The sequence below is a fragment of the Leptopilina heterotoma genome, unplaced genomic scaffold (genome assembly GCF_015476425.1).
Source record: "Leptopilina heterotoma isolate Lh14 unplaced genomic scaffold, ASM1547642v1 Lhet_57, whole genome shotgun sequence".
NCBI classification, from domain to species: Eukaryota; Metazoa; Arthropoda; class Insecta; order Hymenoptera; family Figitidae; genus Leptopilina; species Leptopilina heterotoma.
In genome coordinates this window covers 1,104,583-1,128,466 of record NW_025111127.1, presented here as the reverse complement: position 1 = coordinate 1,128,466, position 23,884 = coordinate 1,104,583, and the positions used below count along the sequence as shown (strand labels likewise).

General features: G+C 27.4%; 1 protein-coding gene across 9 annotated transcripts in view; it reads right to left on the bottom strand.

Moving 5' to 3' along the window:
- Positions 1-23,884, bottom strand: part of LOC122508779 (homeodomain-interacting protein kinase 2) — a 99,327-nt gene that overhangs the window by 24,925 nt on the left and 50,518 nt on the right. For 6 of the 9 annotated variants that reach the window (XM_043622320.1, XM_043622319.1, XM_043622313.1 and 3 more), the window contains 10 exons: positions 20,933-21,274; positions 15,503-15,595; positions 15,113-15,331; positions 10,967-11,339; positions 10,671-10,888; positions 10,238-10,561; positions 9,923-10,102; positions 9,708-9,854; positions 7,483-7,647; positions 6,732-7,159 (listed from right to left, as the gene is read on the bottom strand). In XM_043622320.1, coding sequence (XP_043478255.1) covers positions 6,732-7,159; positions 7,483-7,647; positions 9,708-9,854; positions 9,923-10,102; positions 10,238-10,561; positions 10,671-10,888; positions 10,967-11,339; positions 15,113-15,331; positions 15,503-15,595; positions 20,933-21,274 — 2,489 coding nt within the window. The remainder of the gene's footprint in view (positions 1-6,731; positions 7,160-7,482; positions 7,648-9,707; positions 9,855-9,922; positions 10,103-10,237; positions 10,562-10,670; positions 10,889-10,966; positions 11,340-15,112; positions 15,332-15,502; positions 15,596-20,932; positions 21,275-23,884) is intronic. The other 3 variants (XM_043622316.1, XM_043622315.1, XM_043622314.1) reach the window with 3 other exon arrangements.

Genomic DNA, 23,884 nt, shown 5'->3' with positions numbered 1-23,884 from the left:
TTAAAGTTGAATATTATAAACTAAATACATTGTTAATGCGGTACCAAAAAACAGTTTTTCGATGACCCTTCCATTCCATGACAAAAAAGTTATCATTATTGGTCCATTTGTTTATTTGGAATTCAATTAAAATTTTACTGAAATTTATCATATTAGAGAATTTTATAACAATTTTTGAAAATAATTAAAAACTTTTTGAAGAATTTGATTAAAATTTTTTAAAATAATTGAATTCCTGAGAACAATTTAAATAATAATTTATGAAAATAATTGAATTCATGCGAAGAATTTCGATTGAATTTCGTTTAAATAATTAAAATTTAGCCAAGAATATTATTAAAATTTCTGACAATAATTTAATTCTTGAGAAGATTTTCGCTATATCTATTTATAAAAAAGATAATTTAATTCTTAACGGGAATTTTTAAAAAAATTTGAAAATAATTTAATTTTCAGAAAGTATTCGGTTACTTATCAAGATATTTGCATTATGCTACGTGAACTCGTCCTCTAGATCAATTGTAGTAACGCTAGTTGCTCGATCCAGACCACATTTTTTAAAGCTCGCGCCAAGCCTCGGTCGATAGGGGGCGCTCTGGCGCTCACACATCTTTAAGGTACTGCTACAGCTCTCTGCTGCCTGCGCAGGCAGCTGAGATACAATGAGAGTAAGGGAGAAAGAAAATTCAAATTCATGTTTTTTCTTCCTCACTCTCATTGTATCTCAGCTGTCTGCGCAGGCAGCAGCGAGCTGTGGCAGTACCTTTACGCCATTACGCTTTTTTGTGCGATCCTGACAACACGTGATTAGAAAAGATTAAAGTTTTATTTACAGTTTACTAACAATATCATAATGAATCGTGATAAAAGTGATCGAAAATCTCGAAAACGTTCTCGGGAAAAAGAAATCGATGAATTATTTAATAAATTGAAAAAGAAAATGAGAAGGACGCCATCGAAAGAACACAACAAATCGTCTAGCAAAAGTTCTAGAGACGACCAAAATAGCGGTGAGCGACACCCGAGAGGTTCGTCACGCCAAAGTCGTTCTCGCTATCGTTCTTCATCAAGTTCCACAAAGGAAAACGGCGGTGAGCGACACCCGAGAGGTGCGTCAAGCCGGGACCGATCTCGCCATCGTTCCCCCTCTTTCTCTCCAAACAAAAAATCCGATAAAAACGACAGTGAGCGCAATCCGAGAGATGCGTCAAACAAAGATCGTTATAATCGTGACTATTCACCACATGAGACTTATTACCACGAAAGAGACTATGAGCGTAGCCCGAGAGGCGCGTCAAAGAAAAAACGTTCTCGCCGTCGATCACAATCCTCCTCATCTTCCACCTCTTCAACAAGTTCTTCGTCTTACTCACGTCCCTCATCTGTCGATCCTCATGCAGGTAAAACCAAAGACGAAACAAAAAATTACGCGGAAATTCTAAGTTTATTAGGAAACGTCGAGGAGGTTAAACAATACGGTCCAGATATAAATACTTCCCTGACCGAAGTTTATATTACTTTGATGAAATCGGGAATGGCTAAGGATACCAAAAAAGATATCATCGAAAAGTTTCCCACGCCTGCAAATTGTAAGACATGTCAAGCGCCAAAGCTAAATCCCGAAATAAAGTCAGCTGCTGGTCAAGTGTCCCTGAAAAAGGATTATCACCAAGTTATATCTCAAAGCCAATTAAGTGCCGGAATGACAGCTCTAGCATACGGTTTAACCGAGGCATTAAAAATTTCGAAAGACGTTCCTCACATTTCGGAAGCAATTACCAACTTTGCCGCTGCAGCAAGAATCTTTGGTGATCTTCATTATAGATCGTCAATTACTCGACGGACGCTTATTACCCCTGGTTTGAATGCAATTGTAAAAAACATTGCAGAAGATTGCGAAATCGACACTTTCTTATTTGGCGAAAACTTTGGTGAACGTCTAAAAGCAGCAAAAGCAGCGGAAAAAACAGGCAAAGACATTAAAAAAGTGACATCAAATTTTCCAGCGAAATCCTCAACGGAATATAAGAAAGGACGAGTCCAACAGGAATTTCAATTTCCGGGGCCCTCCCCGAAAGAGCTACAGGGGTGCTCGCCAGGGAGGGCAAGAAAAATTCCAAAGAACGCAAACCAATGGGAAGTATCGTCGATAAATCAAGTAAGTACAATAGCTGGCCGATTAAAATATTTTTCCCATAATTGGAAACAAATTACAGCTGACCCTTTAATAAGGCAGTATGTCACAGGATATAAAATTCCTTTTGTGTCAAATCCCTGGCAAACCGACCCTCCCAAGGAGGCTTCTCTCTCTAAACAAGAGAAAAATGATTATAATCTCGCAATAAAAGACTTATTCAATAAAAACGCGATTTCAAAATGCTCGACAATTAAAGGTCGATTTCTTTCAGAATATTTTCTCGCAGACAAATCCAATGGACAAAAACGATTTATTTTAAACTTAAAGAAATTAAACAAGTTCCTTGACCCTCCACACTTTAAACTTGAGGACCGTAAAACGGTCAGTAGAATATTATTTGAAAAAGCATATATGGCTACCTTAGACCTCACCGATGCCTTTTTATTAGTCCCTATAGCTGACGAACATAAAAAATACTTGAGATTCAAGTATAACGGTCAATGTTACGAGTTTAATTGTGTCCCGTTTGGTTTATGTACTGCCCCATTTGTGTTCACTAAACTCATGAAGCCGGTGATTGAATATCTCAGATCGAGTTCGTATTTGTCCGTTGTATATTTAGATGACTTCCTACTAATAGGAAAATCCCATAGGAAATGTATCGAAAACATCAAAGTGACGCGAAAACTATTAGAAAAATTAGGATTTATCGTGAATAACGAAAAATCGATTATCGTACCTTCGAGGAAAATAAAATTTTAAGGTTTAATTTGGAATACGCGAGAAATGACTATCGAGTTAACTGACAATAAAAGAAACGATGTTTTTAAGAAAATAAACGAATTTTACAATAAATAAAGTTGTAAAATTAGAGATCTAGCAAAACTTGTAGGTGTACTAGTAGCTTCGTGTCCAGCAATCCGATACGGTACCCTCTACACAAAAAATTTAGAAAGGGAAAAATTTTTAGCCCTGAAAAAAGAAAATAATAAATTTGAAAAACAAATGTCTCTTTCTAAATCCTTGTTACCTGACATTCTATGGTGGAAAAATAATATTCAAATCTCTCACAAGATCTCTTACTCAGAATTGAGAACACTACTGCGATTGCAGTAGGATCTTTGCATCCTACATCGCCTCAAGCGAAAATTCGGAAGCCGACGAAGAATCGCGTCGTTTACCGGCAGAAACCGAATAGGAATTGTCCCCTCGATTCTTTCGGAAAATTGAACTACTGTATCGACAAAAATCTCCCAACCTTTGAAGCACCAGTAACAGACGTACTTAAGTTTTTAACGTCCTTATCGGAATCATTAAAAACGCACGGAACTCTTAATTCTTACCGTTCAGCACTTTCGTTAATCCTAAACTACGATTTAGGTAATAATCCCATTGTAAAAAGGTTCTGCAAAGGTTTCTCCGTACTAAAACCGTCTCGTCCAAAATATAACGATACGTGGGACCCAGACGTCGTCCTAAATTAATTTATTAAAACTAGGTCAAAACGAAAAATTAAGCCACGAAAAAATGACTAAAAAGTTAGTTACCCTTTTAGCAATAGCCACGGCCCAACGCATGCAAACATTGGCAAAAATAAAAATATCTAATATCAAAATAACAGAAAACTCCGTGAAAATATTTATACCGGACCGACTGAAAACTTCAAAAATAGGGAAAGAACAACCGATGCTAAATTTCCCTATAAATAATAAACAACCCGAGCTGTGCATCGCAACCTTAATCAAAATCTACCAAGAAAAAACAAAAAACCTTAGATCAAATCAAGAAGACTCACTAATATTGACCTGTAAAAAACCACATCACCCAGCAAGCGCTCAAACTATAAGCCGCTGGATTAGAGAAATAATGACACAAAGCGGTATTGATACAAAAAATTTTACAGGTTACAGCGCAAAACACGCAGCAATGTCAGCAGCCAAAAGGAAAGGTGTCAGCATAGAGGCCATAAGACAGGCCGCAGGATGGTCAAAAAATTCCAACGTATTTGGAAAATTCTATAACAGACCCCTTCGCGTCGAAAATAATTTTGCTTCAACTGTTCTTCAAACAAACAGTAAATAATGAATTAAACCTTATTTTTTATACTAAATAAATAGATTGTTTCAAATCGCATATAAGCCTTTAAATAACTACAATTGAAGGGCTACATAAAATAAGGGGACGAACGCATGGTTGAAAGAGATAATATCAGTCAGGTAGCAGCGAGCGGCTCAAGGCTTGTCACTGCTTGTATCCCTTCCAAGCCTCGCGTTCGTCCCCTTATTTTATGTAGCTCTTCAATTAATCTAGAGGACGAGATCACTGATAAGTAACCAAATACTTTCTGAAAATTAAATTATTTTAAAATTTTTTTAAAAATTCCCGTTAAGAATTAAATTATCTTTTTTATAAATAGATATAGCGAAAATCTTCTCAAGAATTAAATTATTGTCAGAAATTTTAATAATATTCTTGGCTAAATTTTAATTATTTAAACGAAAATCAATCGAAATTCTTCGCATGAATTCAATTATTTTCATAAATTATTATTTAAATTGTTCTCAGGAATTCAATTATTTAAAAAAATTTTAATCAAATTCTTCAAAAAGTTTTTAATTGTTTTCAAAAATTGTTATTAAATTCTCTAATATAATAAATTTCAGTAAAATTTTAATTGAATTCCAAATAAACAAATGGACCAATAATTATAACTTTTTTGTCATGGAATGGAAGGATCATCGAAAAACTGTTTAAAAAAAGTAGCAAAAAGTAGCTTTCAAACTAAAAAAAGTACCTAGTAAAAAAACAGCTATCGAAAAATTAAACTTTACGACCAAAAAAAAAATTCGATTTAGACACTTCACAAAACTGACAATAATTCCATTCTGTATTTTAAGTTCCTGACTTTTTCCAAATTTTCAGAGTTTTCTTATGAATTCTACAAATTAAATTTTTTCCAGTACTTTTAATAAAAATCCCTGACTTTTCCCTGAATCCGTGAACAATTAGAAAGTGAACAATCTATAAATGAATTTTTATATAAGACTTTGACATATTAGCAAACTTTTTTATAAAATAAGAAAATTCAGCCTAAATTACTTTCTATCGTCTTAGACATTATTGTTCACCCTATTAGATTTGTTATTTCAAAGTTCTAAAAACTAACATTCTTTATAATCAGCGATTATGTGAACCCCAAGATAAAAATCAAACAATTCAAAATACTGTTGTTCGATTTGTAATCAACGACCTAAAGATTATTCCTGTAATAAGTTTCAAACGAATCCAATTAATTTTTTGAAAATTCTTCTGTCTTATTGGATCCGCCATCTTAAATTTTAAGATTTTTATCATATAGAGGAGAACGGGGTGAGGCAGCCAATTGCTTCTTATTTCTGCAAAATTTTTTCAAATCGTGCGCTATTGATAATGTAGACTGCTTATGGTAGTTTACTTTAGTTGCTAACAGATGGGCATTATTGCTGCAGCAGTTTAGCAATGACAGTATCATTTATGAAAACATACTTTTTGGATGTAACTTTTCTAAGAGTTATTTTGGTGATTTTAGTTAATAGAGTTACACGAATAAAATTCTTGTAAAGTGATTTTTAATGCAGAATTTAGTGCTGAAGACGATGGTGTTAATGGAATTGCGATATTTTTAATATTACGGGTTTTGTGGATGTTTTCTTAAAAAAGTACTCGTGGGGTTAGGCAGCCAACACTAAATTTTTCGTCTTTTTGAGTTGATTTTATTGGTTCTTCTAAATGTTTTCTCTTTTTTCCCTACTCGAATACATTTTAAACTTAACATTGAATTTTATAAACCATTTTTTAAGAATAAAAAATTTATATTTCCTTAAAATGTTAAATTGAATTTAATTAATGTTATTATTATAATATTATTTAAACGTAAATTTTTGAAGTTTACTAACAAAATAAAAGTAAGTTAAGGACAACTACCTTGTTATGTTTCACTAATTGTAACTTTAAGTTATGTTTTTTTGGATTATCAATTCGCTCCCGTGAGGGGAAGGCCCCTTCCCCTCACGGGAGCGAATTGATAGTCGCCCCTATTAAAATAGTTGGCCGCCTCACCCCACGTTTTTTCAAATATGCCAAAATGTGGTCCTTTGGGAAAAGGGTTGTAGAAATTTTTAAGTGCAACCTACGTCAGAATGTTCTATGGCGATTTTTTAGCCAATAAGACAAGCTTTCTAACGCGACATTAAAATTGAAAAAACCTATTTAAATAACTGCCTCGCAAACCAAAATGTGCCATCTTGGCTGCCTCGCCCCGTTCTCCTCTACTTATTTTAGTTTAGTTATTAAAATAGAAACCGAGGCCTCATATTTCATTTAAAAAAAATATGGCGTAAGATTCCAAAATAAATTTTAAAAACAATACTGCAAGTTTTGAGCAAAACAAAAATTAGCGTTTTGAATTTTTATCCGTAAGTAAAAAATTCTTTTTTTTCTGAAATTATTACTAATTTTAACAGAAAAAGGAAAAAAGGTTTTATTTTCTAGTTGGAACCTGTCACTTATTTTGTTTGACAAAATGCAATAATTTAATAGAGAAAAGTTTGCTTACCATTTACCGGGAGATTCATCTTCGCTGTCGCTAATCGTGATAACAGAAACAGCAGGCGATGGAGTGTCGTGAATGGTAATAGTTTGCTGTCTGGCATAAGAGACTTGTTGATGCTCAGTGCTGTGGTTGCTGTTGTGTTTTGTTGAATAGTGATGGGATTGTGAAACTGGCTGCTGTTGCCAGTGACCATTCGTTGGAGAATGACGTCTCATGTTACTAGGCGGAGTGCTTTCTTTCACTCGCTTCTTCACAGGACTTAACTGCTGCGTTTCCTTTTTATGCTCGTGCCTGTGTTGCGACTGTTGTGGCACTGCGAGGTGATGTTGATGATGCTTCGTCACACTGCGCTTGCCCCAATTTTGTGATGGATGCTCAACTAAAGTACTAGCGTTATACACTTCTGCTACAGGGAACACTGGCCTCTGATCCTTCCCCAAAAACATTGAGTGATTAATTCATTTGCCTTTTCACTAATTTTAAGCGTCGATTCCATAAATACACTTAACATTTCAAAAACTTAACAGTACTAAGTTGATAATTATGGAATCGACTTTGAAAGGAAGTATTTGAATTGAAGGATTTATTACTACTTGATGCGGGAAAAGGATGTGATTTCGTCAGGAAGTGCAATCTTCTCAGAGCGTTTATGACACGAAAAAGGAGACTTTTTTTCCACCTTGAGACTAGAGAAATGAGTAGATTTGTTTTGGTAATGCAGGAATTTTTTGGCATAAGGTGAATGTAATCATACCTGTAAAATAGCGGAACTATCGACAATAAGAGGTCGACCCCAGTCTCCAGCATCACTGAGAAGAGGTTGTTGTATGGTTGCATGTTGAGGTGGCAACTGTTGCCAGGACGGCACGATTGCTGCCATTTGTCGACTACCTCCAGGCCAAGATGTCTGTACAGCATTCTATTTCAACAAAAATTGTAATCAGACTTTGGAATCGATAATTCATTTTAAAAAAGAAGCTTTCAAACTAAAAAAAGTAGTAAAAAAGTAGATATCAAAAAATTAAACTTGACGACAAAAAAAAACTCGTTTTAGACATTTCACAAAACTGACAATAATTCCATTCTGTATATTAATTTCCTGACTTTTTCCAAATTTTTATCAAAAATATTTACTTCTTTCTTATCATGCTAATAAATTGAATTCCTGCAACGAATTTTATTATTCATGAAAGAATTTAAATATTTATAATAATAGTATAATATAATTCTTGCGAAGAATTTTTTAAAATTTTTTAAATAATTCATTTCTTTCAACTAATTTTATGCAAATTCTAATTTAAATAATTGAATTCCTGAGAAATTTTTATTATTCACGAAAAGAATTGAATTCTTACGAAGATTTTTACAAAAAATTTTTTAAATAATTGAATTCAGTTTGGAAATTTTATAAAAATAGTAGATATTGAAAATCAATGAATTGCGAAAAGTTGTTAAAATAATTAAATTTTACACAGAATTCTATTAAAACTTGTGAGAATAATTAAATGTCTGTGTGGCATTTTATTAAATTTTTTTTGAAAATAATTGAATTCCTAAAAAGCATTTTATTATTTGTGAAAATAATTGAATTCTTGTGAACGATTTTATTTTTGAATTTTTTAAAATAATTGAATTTCCCAGAAAAAATTTATTACTTTTAAAAATAATTGAATTCTTGTGATGAATATTGTTATTTATAAAAACAATTAAATTTTGGAAAAGAATTTTATTAAAATTTCTTAAAATAATTGATTTTATGTAGAAAACTTTGTTGTTTATCAAGATAATTGAATTCTTTTACGGAATTAATTAAAATTTTTTGAAAATAATTAATTTCCTGTGAGAAATGAAAAGTTATGTATAAAAATTATTGAATTATTGCAACGAATTTTATTATTTTATTAAATAATGGAATGTTTCTTAAATTTGAATTTATTTAAATCTTAAATTTATTTAAAATTGTATTAAAAATATTGGAAATTCTGCGATGAAAATAATTGAATTCCTATAAATGAAATTTTATTATTTATGAAAATAATTGAATGTTTACGTAGAATTGTATCAAAATTTTTTTTCTTAATTCAATTCTGTTTGGAAATTTTATGAAAATATCATAGAATTGCGAAAAGTTTTTAAAAATAATTTAATTTTACAAAGAATTCAATTAACATCTTTGACAATAATTGAATTCTTGCGAACGAATGTATTATAATTTTTGAAAATAATTGAATTTTCAAGAAGAAACTTATTACTTTTTAAAATATTTGAATTCTTGTGATGATTATTGTTATTTATGAAAACAATTTTATTAAAATGCCTCAAAATAATTGAATTTTCGGAAATAATTTTGTTATTTATCGACATAATTAAATTCTTTCGAAGAATTATTTATGTAAATAATTGAATTCTGGGGAGGAATTTTGATGAAACCTAAAAGAAGAATTAAATTATTTCAAAAAAAATTTAATTAAAATTGCATTAAAAATAATTGATTGCTTTCGAACAATTTTATTATTTATAAAAATATTTGAATTATTGCGAAAAATTTTATTAAAATATTTAAAAATAATAGAATTTCTGTGAAAAATTTTGTTATTTTTGAAAATAATTGAATTTTTTATAAGAATTTTATAAAAATTATTTTCAATAATTAATTTTGTTCGAAATATAATAAATATTATGAAAATTTTATTTTAAATAATTGAATTTCTTGTGGAAAACTTTGTTTGTGGAAATAATTGAATTTTTTGATTAATTAATTCAAAAGTTTTTGATTTCTAGTATTAGGGAATTTAAAGTAGTGGAAATTCTAGAAAAAACAGAAATAGTAGCTTTTTGTGGCTGAAATCTAGAAAAAGTACCCAAATAGTAGCATAACGTCAAAAAAGTAGTAAATAGTAGGTTTTAGTAGATGAGTGCGAAGCCTGTAATATACTTTTTACGAAAAGTAATTGTTTTTTTTTTAAATTCTGTGCTTACGGTTAGTAACATCTGACGTCCGGTTTCTACCATTGAGACAGGAACTGCAGCGTATTGCTGTTGGGCAGCAGCTGCAGCAGCAGCAACTGCTTGTTGAGAGATAATCGAAGATTGAATCTGCAGCGGTGCCTGCTGAGCTTGCGGCTGCTAGAGATAAACGAAAAATTAGCAATTTTGAATAAGAAAATAAGAGAATTCAAAGATTATCTATTAACCTGAGCAACTACAACGTGTTTCGCTGGACTGGGCATTGTTTGGTAACCGGGAGGTGGACAAAGAATTCCCGACACTAGTTGATGAGGAAAATCGTGAACTCCATTCCTACCGCCATTCGATCCACTAGACGAACCACTGTATTGAGTCGCTCGACGGCTGCTGTTACTGTATATTTGATACTAAGAAATAAAAAAAATAATTAATGATTCAGTAAGAAAATATTGCATGGACAAAGTTTATGATAACTTCTAATATCAATTAATTATATATAATAGCTCGAAAAGGTGAAGTGTCACTTTATTTCGTTCAATTACCAAATTATCGTATCCATTTTGAGCAGTTCGATGTTCCCGGACTAGTCTCTGCACTTGATTACTTAATTGGTTGTTGAAAGTTAATGTAACAGCGCTGCCATTTGTCGTTGGCACAAAGTTGGCGACCAGAGAAGTCGGAGGTGCTGGTTGAGGTGCTGGTGGTGCTTGATGGTGCGCTGGACTCGCGGTGAAATCACCGGTTCGCCTGCAGACCTCCATCATTTGAACGGAGGCCTTTACATTATTGCAGTGAGCGTAATCCATCAAGTGTGCCAATGTCACAAATGCATGATTCAGTGCCTCTCCAGGTGTTATCCGACGCTCCTTTAAAGACAGAAAAAAAATTCATTAGTTTATATTGGTCTCAATTAAAAAAAATGATTTTTTCTTCCTGGAGAGACAAATTTGTCGGAGAAAATGAATTAGGTATTACTACCTGGTCCATGGTGAGCATTCTCTTCAAGAGGTCAATGAACTCTCTCCTGTCAGCCTTCTCTGCAAGGAGTTCGCCGCCCTCCAAATCGGTCGGCACATTTACCTGACCAATATCGTCTAGACAATTAAAAATGTACTTTCTCGCTTCTTTTGACTTGATACCCGTTTCGGCCTCATGTTCTTCTGGTGTTTTCAATCGCCAGAACGGATACGTGCCTAAAAAAAAAAAAATATTCAATTTGTAAATTAAGTCTGCTTACTGTAAATTAAGCTCTGCTTCTGGGGAAAACTTACTTTCCTGATCCCTGTAGAAGAATTTAATAGTTTTGCTAGCATTTGTGAGCATGTGCTCCGTTGGAAGGCCTTGCGTTTGACTGATGTAGCGAATTTGATCGTACTCTGAACTACCTGGATATAAAGGCCAGCCCAAAAATAATTCTGCCACGACACAACCAAGCGACCACATATCTATTGCTTCACAAAATGGAAGTCCAAGAATGATTTCGGGCGCACGGTAGTATCGCGATTGCAGATAAGTATTACAAATTGCTTTGGATACGTGAGAAGCCGAGCCAAAATCAATTACTTTCACACGATAAGGCTGTCGTACTGGATCAACTAACATGATGTTTTCCGGTTTTAGATCCGCGTGTATTAAACCCAATTGCTAAAAGTATAGACATCATAAAATTATTATCTTCATTATTTTACAAGCTCTTCTAAACAATACACTGGGAAAAGAAGAACGCTGATGCGAGCATTATGTTCATTTAACACCGAAATTGATAGATTTAACATTATTTCGGTGTTAAATCAACACTTTTACCTACAAGGGTCGCTTACGTTCATCCAACTGGAAATGTAATTAGCATCGATGTTTTTCTTTTCCAGGGTTGCCACAGGTCAGGGAAGTCAGGGAATTCAGTCAGGGCTCGAACTAGTGAAAGTATTTAAAAATACGGACTTTACGGACAAAAAATGAAAAATTACGGACCAACTGACAAAAATATAACCAGTCCGAGTCAAATAACAGAACAAGAACAAGAATATTTTTAACTAAAATTCTTCTTAAAATCGAATATTTTTAATAATTTTCGAAAAAGTTCTTTGACAATTTTCAAATTCATTTGTTTACAATATTCAATTTTACGAAATTTCAATTATTCGTAAATTCTTCAATTAAATATATATTGGAAAATAAAAACTTCAAATAATATAAAAAAAATCCACAATTAAAGTTTCTCAAAAAAAAATTAATTCTATCAGAATTGTTAGTTAAAAATATGAAAAATTCAAATTTTCAAAGATTTTAATCTGAAACCTTTTCAAAATTCAATTATTTCTAAAAATTTACGCTCTAATGCTTTTAATATTCAATTATAATCTAAAATTTTAACTGAAATCCATTTTTAAATCAATTTTTATGAGAAAATTCTAGAAGAATTCAATTATTTAATTATACAAAAATAAATAATTTATTGAATAATTGAATGTTTGTTAAAATTGAATTCTCATAAAGAAATTTATCAACAAATTTTTAAATAATTGAATTTTTTTAAACAAATTTTAATAAAATTTTTAAGAATAATTACATTTTTTCGAGGAATTCGAGGAGTTTTATTATTTATCAAAATAATTGAATTCCTAATAAGAATTTTATTATTTACCAAAATAATTGAATCCTTGTAAAAATTTTATTATTTATGAAAATAATAATTGAATGATTGGGAAGAAAATTATAAAAAAATTGGTAAATAATGAAATTCCTGTGAAATTTTTATTATTTTTTGAAAATAATTAAATGTTTGTGTAAAATTTTTTTAAATTCTTTTTTAAATAATTGAATTCTTTTGGAAAAATTTATTAGAATAGTAGAAGCCTATTAAAAATCATTGAATTCAGGAAAATTTTTGAAAATAATTGAAATTCTGACAAGGATTTTATTTTTAATTTTTGAAAATAATTAAATTTCGGAGAAGAATTTAATTATTTATAAAGATAATTGAAATTTTGACAAGAGTTTTATTAAAATTTTTGAAGACAATTGAATTTTTGCGAAGAATTTTCTTATTTGAAAAGATAATAATTTAAATTTTGACGAAAACTTTTTTTTAAAAAATTAATTCTACAGAATTATTAGTTGAAAAGTATGAAAAATTCAGATTTTCCAAGATTTTAATTTGAAACCTTTTCAAAATAAATTTTTTCTAAAGATTCATGCTCCAATGCTTTTAATATTCAATTATTATTATCTAGAATTTCAAGAAAAATTAATTTTCATATCAGTTTTGATTAGAAAATTCTACGAGAATTCAATTATTTAAATACAAAAATAAATAATTTATTGAATACTTGATTACTTCTTAAAAATATATTCTCATAAAGAATTTTATCAACAAATTTTTAAATAATTGAATTCTTTGATGAATGTTAATAAAATTTTTATGAATAATTACATTTTTCGAGGAATTAGAATAAAATTGTATTAAAAATAATTGAAATTCTGTAATGAGTTTTATTATTTATCAAAATAATTGAATTGTGGTTAAGAAATTTATATAAAATTTGTAAATTATTGAATTTCTGTGAAACTCTGAATTTTGATTTTCTTTTTGTTTGCCTCGTAAACTCTGAAACTACCACGAATTTTAATACAAAACCTTCAATTTTTTCTATTTCTGACAATAATTTCTTTTTAAATAACTTAATTTTTCAAGAACTATCATAAAATTATGACTTATAAATTATTTAATGATTAATTTTTACAATTTTCATAAATACTAGATTAATAGAAAATTTTTTGTTAAAAATACTAAAAAAAATTGAATTTATAGAAGAAGTTACAAATGATTCCAGAAATTCAATTATTTTCAAAAGTTATAAAAATTCTTCGCAGAATTTCAATCAGGTTAAAAAATTAAAAAAAAATTCTCGTCAAAATTTCTATTATCATTATAAATAATAAAATTCTTCATCAAAATTCAATTATTTAAAGAAATTTTAATAAAATTCTTGGCAACATTTTAAAGGGATTCAATTATTTACAAAATTATAAATAAATTTCTTCCAAATAATTCAATTATTTTCATAAGCAATAAAATATTTACAGGAATTCACTTATTTAAAAAAATTTAAGAAAGTTCTTTTCAAGAATTCAATTATTTTTATAAATAATGAAATTCTTCACCGACATTTAATTATTTTTAAAAATTTGAATAAAATTCATTGCAAGAATTCAATTATTTATATAAATAATAAAATTCTTCACCGAAATTATTCAGTTATTTTTATAAACTTCAATAAAATTCGTTGAAAGAATTAAATTATTTTTAAAAGTAATAAAATTTTTCGCATAAATTCAATTATGTTCAGAAATTAAAAACAAATTTTTATCAAAATTTCAATTATTTTAGAAAAATTTTAATTATTTTCATAAATAATAAAACTCAACGCAGGATTTTAATTCTTAAAAATTTTATTAAAATTTGTTTTAAAAAATTCAATTATTTAAAAATTTGTTGATAAAATTCTTTATGAGAATTCAATTGTAACAAACATTCAATTATGCAATAAATTATTTATTTTTGTATATAATTAAATAATTGAATTCTTCTAGAATTTTCTAATAAAAATTTGATTTAAAAATGAATTACCGAATAATCGATTTATTATTTATGAAAATAATTTACTTATTGCAACGAATTTTATTACATTCTTTTAAATAATTGCATTTTTTTGGAGATTTTATTATTTGTAAAAATAATTGAATTCTTGCGAAGGATTTTATTAGGATTTTTCTAAATAATTAACTTTTTTTTTGAAAAATGTTTTGTAATAATATTCTTAAAAAGTTGTTGAATTTCAAAAAGGTTTGCATTTGAATGTTTTGAACAAATTTAATTCCTACTGAAAAATAATAATGATTAAATATTTATTTAAAAAAGAAGTTATTGATGTTGTCGAATAATGTTACATTTAGAGAAATTTGCAAATAAAAGTATTAGAACATTTTTTTGAGTATCTAATAATTTTTAGAGTTAATCAGAATATTCTTTAGAGTAAAGGAAAAAGTGAAAATGTGAAAATTTTGTCTGGAAATCAGGAAAAAATAAAATTAAATATTTGTGGCAACCCTGTTTCCCAGTGTAAAATTAAAGTGTATCTGAATCTCTTGATTAAAATTAACGAGAAAATCTCATTCGATTATAAATTAGCGATATTTCTATTAATAATAACCTTTCCAATCTTCATTTAAATTATTTTAAAAAAAATTGAAAAATTTGTCAAAATCGTCATATTTGCATTTTTTGAAATTGATAATAAAAAGTGCATTTATGCTTTAGAGTCCAATTTCAAAGAATGCATGATAACTACCCCAACTGAAGTAATTATTATTTTCTGAAAATGAGAGTCCATAGAAGATGTAGTCAAAACTCCTACCTTGAGCTTGAGCAATGCAGTTAAAACTTGTTGAAGAATTGGCCTGATGTACTTTAATGGTAAAGGGGAAAATTTGTTCTGCTTGAGAAAATCATAGAGGTTCTGCTCTAACATTTCAAATACCAAACAAGTGTGCGACTTGTGCTGAAAACATTCATAGGCACGCACAAAGTTGAACTCATCCGCATTTTCCTGACTCAGTCGTGACAGGATGGAGACCTTTAAAAGTTAGACCAATAAAATAGAGTATTATTATTATTATTGACATTTAAAAGAATTCATTTTCTTTTTCCATTTTCAATTTAAGAAACCACTTTTAATTTAATTCGAAATTATCTCATTAGCTAAAATTCTGTTTGTTTTTGAGTAGAGAAATAAAACATAATTTACCTCAATTTGACCTTGGCGCGCATAGGAAGGATGATTCTTTAGAATTTTGATTGCAACTATCTCATTTGTTCCTTTCTTCCAGCATTTCACGACCTAAATAATAAAAAGTTTTTAATATTAAATATTTGTTTCAAATATATTATGTGGCAAGCACATAAAGCAAGATTTTTAGGAGAGGATTTAGTTTTCAGTACGAGCTGTCCTTAATGCGACAAACATAAGACGAAGTCGCACAGACAGCGAGTGTTAAAATCATCCGAAGCTAAAAATTGCTTAAGTGCGTGCCGTATGCGCTATTTTTTCGCCACTGTCATGAAAAAGTGAAATAGTACAAAAAATTAAAATATCTTGATATATTTATTTAAGATTTTAATAATATATATATATATTAATATATAATTAGTTGTATTTTTTATTATTTTTGTTATAATTGTTATATTCATATTTTGTTAATTTCATTATTAATATTAATTTTACAATAAAAATTTAATAAAAATTTTAATTTTGTAAAATGATAGGAACTTGGTTCTTCGATCGTTTGAAAGCTTATATAATTCTGCGTTTATTGAAATATAAATAAATATTATTTTTGTATTTTTAAGAGATTTTATCACCTGAGCGGTTTTAAAAAAAATTGATTAATTTTTCTTTTTTCGTGCAATATGTTTGTGGAAAGATTAAGAGAAAAATTCAAAACTCTTATAACATAATCATTGAAATCTCAACTTTTATTTAAGTCTTTCAAACTTAAAATTTAATATTCATTAAAAATTTCATAATTATCAATGTTAATTATTAAATATATCAAGTTATCTTATTTGAAACTTTGTTGTTCAAATAGTAGTTTATTTTGGTAAAAAACATTAATAAAATAAATTAATTATTTATAAAATCTAAAACTTACATCTAATATTGTTATCATAAATTAACTAGAATTATTTTTTTTATTAATCTTCATATTCTTTCATTCATTCTGTCCGCAGTTTGAAGTTAGTTTCTGTGTATGCTTTTCATGATTTATAATAAAATAATATTACAAATTAAAAAATTTTTTAAAAATAAATTATGATTAACAAATAAATAATAGACCCATTTTGTTTGTTATATGCTTTTTTCTATAACAAATTTCGTTTCGACTGATCTAAAATATTATGCAAATTCTTCTTCTTTTTTATTTATAAAAAATACTTGAAAATTGTTAAATATTTAAAATTTTTGATTAAGAAGTAGGAAATTAACACATTTTATGCACAAATTTTATTTCTCATTAACAATATTGTTTACAAACTCATTTTTTTCTTTTGGGAAGAAAAACATTAGATATTCCTGTTTCTTAATATTTTTGCAGAAAATTCTCAATTTTCATATGTCGTCTTTTGCTTTTCTATAATTAATGTTTTTACAGATGATTTTGATTATATAAATGTTCCCGTATTTGTGATAACCACTAGAAAAATTAATCATTACGTAAAGAAACTTTTTTTTTCCAAATTGAAGCAAAACGATCAAGACGTGCCTCTATTCAACTGAAGTTTATAATGTAATTTTTCCAAGAAATCACTGTCATTTTGTAAGTTCATATAAATTTAATGAAATTTCTCAAACTTTGTATTAATAAAAAGTTTAAATTCCAATATCGAACAATTTTTCTGATTTCAATTGGTGAACTGAATTTTATTTTACACTTTTGTTTGACAAAAATAAATTGACTAAAAAAGTCACTTAAATTTTGAAGTTTAAATATTTAATATGCTTCTTATGATTAAGATAGTATTTTTTAATTAAATCTTTAGAATTTTTATTTCGTTTGGTAAATTCGGTCTCCTATAAAACAGGGCTCGGATCGTCTTTAAGACTCAAAAAAGTCGCTTTAGTCGCATAAATTTACAACAAAAGTCACGAAAAGTCGCATAAAATTTCCGAAAAAGTCGAAAAAAAGTCGCATGAAATCTTAGAAAAAAACGACAAAAAGAAAACACAAAATTGTAAAAAAAATCACATTTCTCGACAACAGATACATTAATATCAAACAATCCGGAATAAAATCTAAAAAATATAATAAAATTTATAGCAAAATTTTAATTAGGTATTTTTAACAATTTTTTAAAAAACTCTATTATTATTATTTTTATAAATAATAAAATTCATCTCCGAAATTCAATTATTTAAAAAAAATTTTAATAAAATTCTTCTCTGAAATTCAATTATTTTCAAAAGTAATAAAATTCTTCGCAGAAATTCAATTATATTCAAAAATTTTTTTTAATTTTTCGTCAAAATTTTATAAATAATAAAATTCATCATAAAAATTTAATTATTATCAAAAGTTCTGATAAAATTCTTTGAAAAATTCAATTATCTTCAAAAGTACGAATAAATTCTTTAAAGAAATTCAATTATGTTTATAAATATCAAAATTCTTCGGCAAAATTTAATTACTTTAAAAAAAAATCTGTTAAAAATTTCAATTATCTTTGTGAATAATAAAATTCTTCTCTAAAATTTAATTATTTGCAAAGAATTTTAATAAAATTCTTGTCAAAATTTAAATTATCTTTATAAATAATAAAATATGAGCAAAAGTAAATCGCAGGTCATGATTATGAAAGAAAAAAAAATTAAATTATGTTTATGAAAGACAGAAAAGATCTGATTGAGAAATAAAAGACGATAGAATATATTCACAAGAATATATAAACAGATCAGAACAAAAGTTTACAAAGTGAACCCGCGTATTGTAAAACATTTTTTTGATTTCCAACATAAAATTCATCCTAGAAATTCAATTATTTTTAATTTTTTTTTAAATATCTCGTCAAAATTTTAATTATCTTCATAAATAATAAAATTCATCCTGGAAATTTAATTATTTTCAAAAGTTCTGATAAAATTATTTGCAAAATTCAAATATCTTCAAAAGTAAAAAAATTCTTGTCAGAAATTAAATTATTTTCAAAAATTTTTTTTAAATTCTCCTCAAAATTTTAAATATCAAAATTCTTCTGCAAAATTTAATTACTTACTAATGTTTTATAAATTTTCTTCCCAATAATTCAATTATTTTCATAAAAAATAATTAAAAATTTTTTTTTATAAAGTCTTATAATATAAAATAATTATTTTAACACTCGATCTAATTTAATTATTATAAAACATGAAGACATCGATTGCTCCGAGTCGAAGACTCGGAGTGATTGATTTCTTCATGTTTTATAACAATTTTTTATAAGTTGTTTAATTTCAAAAAGGTTTGAATTTGAATCTTTTGAAAAATTTTAATTCCTATGGAAAAAAAATAATTAAATATTTATTTAAAAAAGAAGTTATTGATGTTTTCGAAAAATTTGAAAGAAATTTGTAAATAAATGTAACAGAACATTTTTTTGACTCAAACTTTTTCCTTTAAATTTAAAAAAAAATTTTTTAATTTCAGTCGCATTTTACTAAAAAAAAATTTGAAAAAGTCGTTTAGTTTTTAGTCGCGTTTTTTCACAAAAAAGTCGAAAAAAGTCGAAAAAAGTCGATAAAGTCGCACAATCCGAGCCCTGATAAAATGATAACAATTCAATAAACTATAAAATAAATAAATAAAATATGAATACTACCAATTATTAAGGTCGGCGGCCCACTTTTTCTAAAAAAATATTTGTTAATCCTTTTTGTCTAAAAAAAGGCGATTTCTAATGAAATCTGTTTTCTAAAAATTTATAATTTCTAATATTTATTTTCCTAAAATTTGTAAAATTCCATAATTGTGATAAAAATTAGAAAATTATTAAAAAATTAAGATTAAGAAATAGAAACTAATTTGCATATTTTCTGTATCTCATTCACAATTCTGTTTACAAAATTATAAGTTTCTTTTTGAAAAAGAAGAAAAAATGTTGTAAAATTGCTATTTCTTAGCAAAATTTTGTTAACAAAATTCTGTTCTTCTTTGAAAAAAATAATAATTTGCATCATTTTTATACTAAAATTTCCAAAGTTAATATATTTATAAAACATTTTTTTAGAAAATTTGAAATATCTTTAGGAAAAAAATTCCTACAATTTCTATTTTTTATTATAATTTTTTAACGAAATCTCATGTATTTTTTTCTAAAGAATTAAAAAATTTTCGTAAATTTTATTTTTTAAACCTATTGCAGATCGTAATTATGAAAATTGAATATTGTTAGAAAAAAGAAAATTTTGAAAATTAATTTTATTAGAAAAATAAATTTTTAGAAAATTACCTTTATTAGAAAATAGAAAATTATAAAAGCACCTTTATTAGAAAAAAGTTTTTTAGAAATTCACTTTTAATAGAAAAAAATTTTTTAGAAAATACAAAATTAGAAAATACGATTTACAAAAACTGTACCCCAACCATTATTAGAAACATAAGAATGAACATTAAAATATTTGAAGAAATTATTATTTAAATCTTTTGAGTTTGAATTTTATTACATTTATATGAGCTTAAAAAATGTTTGAGGCGATTTCATGAGAAAATTATACATGTTTAAAAATTACATTTAATACTTGAGTTGAGTAGAGGCATGTTGATTTGATAAAACTAAAGTTACCAACTTTGTTTCAACGAAAAGTTTTTTTTTCCACTAATTACTTATTTTAATGTTAAAAGCCCTTTAAAAAAAATTTCGAAAGGATCCAAGTCGGGGAAAGCAGTGATATAGATTTTTTTGTCACAGATTTTTCAAAATTCCCTGAAATTCAATTAAATTATTGTTTCTTCGCCTCGGAAGTTGTTTTTTCACTTGGTAATAATTTATTTTAATAACAGAAGCCATTAAAAAAATCGCAAAAGGATCCAAGGCAGGAAAAGCAGTAATTTTGTTTTTTTTTCAGGGATTTTCTAAAAATCCCGGTATTTAAATTAAATGATAATTTCCAGCCTCAGAGGCAATCTTTTTTCTTTTGCTAATTATTTATTTTAATGTTAGAAGTCGTTGAAAAAATTTGCAAGAGGATCGAAGGCGGGGAAAGCAGTGATTTTGACTTTTTTTCAATAATGATTTATTTTATATTCTAGGATTTCTGAAAAATCCGTGACAAAAAATCACTTCTTTCCCCGCCTTGGATCCTCTTGAAATTTTTTTAAATGGCTTCTAACATTAAAATAAACAATTAGCAAAAGAAAAAAATTGCTTCTGAGGCGTGGAAATGATAATTTAGTTGAAATACCGAGATTTTTCGCAAAAATCATAACTATTATAAACATGGAACAATATAAATTAAATTTAGTAAACTTTTTCTATGGAAGGCAGGAGGCAGATTGCTACTGTGATAATTCTTTAAATCATTCCGCTTTTTCGTGGAAATGCCCAGTAATTACTATAATTTATAATGAATATTTGCTTAAAATTGTATTAAATGAAGCTGCAATTTTTTTAATTACCGTAATATAAAAAAAATGGTTAAACTCACTTGGCCAAAAGTGCCTCTTCCAAGAAATTCGAGGACTTCGTACTGGTTGGTCATGGAGTAAAGAACCTCGTGCTGCACCAGCTGATAATCTCCATCCCCTTGAGGATTGTTACCACCACCTCCACCACCATTTCCCGTATTTGTCACTTGCTTATTATGTGACGTCATTGTGCTTGGCTGTTTGTGTTGCTGCAGCTGTTGTTGTTGCTGTTGTTGTTGCTGTTGCTGCTGTTGTTGTTGAGTGTGATGCTGAGAGACTACAGTGTTACCTGTTGTGTTGTTTGTATTGGCGGTATGAACCGCCAAGTCTTCACCATTACCCTCCCTCGACCAAGATTTTCTCTGCAAAAAGTCATTGCATAAAGTAATCTAATAATTAAAAAATTAAAGTTTCAATCTATCGGGGATTTAATTCTCGTTTAATACTTGAAAAAAATTTTTTCATACTATTTAAAATGTCTGGAAGTTAAAGAAAAGAATTACACTAAATTTGTGTCAATAACATTTTACATTTCAAATAGCGTCATAATGAAATAAAATCTTCACACAGGTCTTTAACAACAGACTGATACTACGAACTTCCGGGAGTCATGTATCGTGCAATGAAAATCCCTGAGCATCAAATTGTATCTATGTATTAATGAAATATGAAAATGGAGCCTTGACTGGAATCAATAATCTGCTACTATAACAGCTGTAGAACTTATCTCTACACTCAACATAAGTGTGTCTATTTGCCTCTAGGAGACTTGCAATAAATTTTTCTCTCTATTCACAAGAAGCAGAATATCTTTATAGTTTTTTCAAATGACATTTCAATGAGTTGACTTTCATTTATTAAAACAATTGAACCTTAAATTTCACTCCAATCATTCTTTTATTCAAACAATAAAATATTATGAACTAGTTAAATTTACACTTATCCCTTTTTTTAAAATTTTAATATTCACTTAAAATTTATACAATGAATTAAGTTCAACTTAAAATTTCATTTCAAATAAAATTGGCATAAATATAAAAAATTGCAAGACTTTCATTTATTCAATATTGAAATAAATTATTTTGTTATCGGTATCATTAATTCTTTGGCTCTGTTTGATAACAACTTTTATTAAAAAAAGCATATCCTTGAAAAATTAAAGCAGCTGATAAACATTATGTGTATAACAGTTACAGAAAATTATTATTCATATGGGTATCAATTTTATATCAATCTTGTCGGTTAATTCTTCAAAATTTATTATATTGTCAATTATTATTTTAAACCTCAAGATGATTTCAAAAATTTAATCCCACTCAGACTTGATTAATGTTATATAGACTAGAAACTTTCAAGTTTGGAGCATTTGAAATAAATTTAACATTTTTAATTACAATTTTCAATTATTATTCTCGTCAATTGCTTTAATAATATTAGAACTCTTTTTTTTAACAAAGCAGTCAATTAAAAAAAGAAAAAAAAATTCTTTAAAATAGAAATATTTTGTGTTAAAATTTGAAATTTATCTGATTTTAAAAAGTCGCTATCAAGTTACGTTACTGATATTGAATTTCCCACTTTTACTTGGAAAGTCTCATTCACGTTTCGCCAAAGATTTCAGTAGATTTCTTTCTGCATTTAAAGTGCTTCTTTCTTTATATCTTTTGCAGCTTGTTTAGCGTAGCAAACAAAAATGGAACGTCAACATTCAATTTTGGATGGACGTAACGATTCGAAAGGATGAAACTGCAGCTGAGCTCATTGTATGTAAACCTAAGTAGAGGTCAACTGAGCTCTCTTGGTTTAAGTTTCAGCAGCTTTTTTACGACCTTGTGTAATCAGACGCATGTATTTTTATTCAATCTCATTGTAATAATCATGACGCTCTATTAATGACGCCAGACTCCTTACATGTAACTAAATAAATAAACTTTTGTAGCATTGCGTCATGCTGTGTTAGAAATATATCAATTTCAATAATTGCTTCAAATTCTCGGCATTATCATGAAATTATAGTGAAAACATATAATTTTATCCCACATATGCACAAAAATGGCGTAAAGTCATTCAATTGTTCGACCGTATGAAAATGGCGTCCATTTTCTCCCGTGTAAAAAATGGCTGCCTTTATTCCCTTGTTGCTTAATATACGACTATTTCAGACTTCGCACTCGATAATTAATTTTAAAAAAGTAGCAAAAAGCAGATTCAAACTAAAAAAAAGTAGCTATCGAAAAATTAAATTTGACGACCAAAAAAACTCGTTTTAGACACTTCACAAAACTGACAATAATTCCATTCTGTATTTTAATTTAATGACATTTTCCAAATTTTCATCAAAAATATTTACTTCTTTCTTATCCTGCTAATAAATTGAATTCTTGCAACGAATTTTATTATTCATTAAAGAATTTAAATATTTATAATAATAATATAATTCTTGCAAAGGATTTTATAAACATTTTTAAATAATTCATTTCTTTCGACTAATTTTATGCAAATTCTAATTTAAATAATTGAATTCCAGAATGAAAAGTTATATTATGTATGAAAATTATTGAATTATTGCAACGAATTTTATTATTTTATTAAAAAATGGAATGTTTCTTAAATTTGAATTTATTTAAATCTTAAATTTATTTAAAATTGTATTAAAAATATTGGAAAAAAAATTTAAAAAAAAAATATTTTTCAATTCTGTTTGGAAATTTTATGAAGATAGATATTGAAAATATCATAGAATTGCGAAAAGTTTTTAAAAATAATTTAATTTTACAAAGAATTCAATTGACATTTTTGACAATAATATTGAATTCTTGCTAACGATCTTATTATAATTTTTTGAAATAATTGAATTTGTAAAAGGAAACTTATTACTTTTTAAAATATTTGAATTCTTGTGATGAATATTGTTATTTATGAAAATAATTTTATTAAAATGTCTCAAAATATTTGCATTTTCGGAAATAATT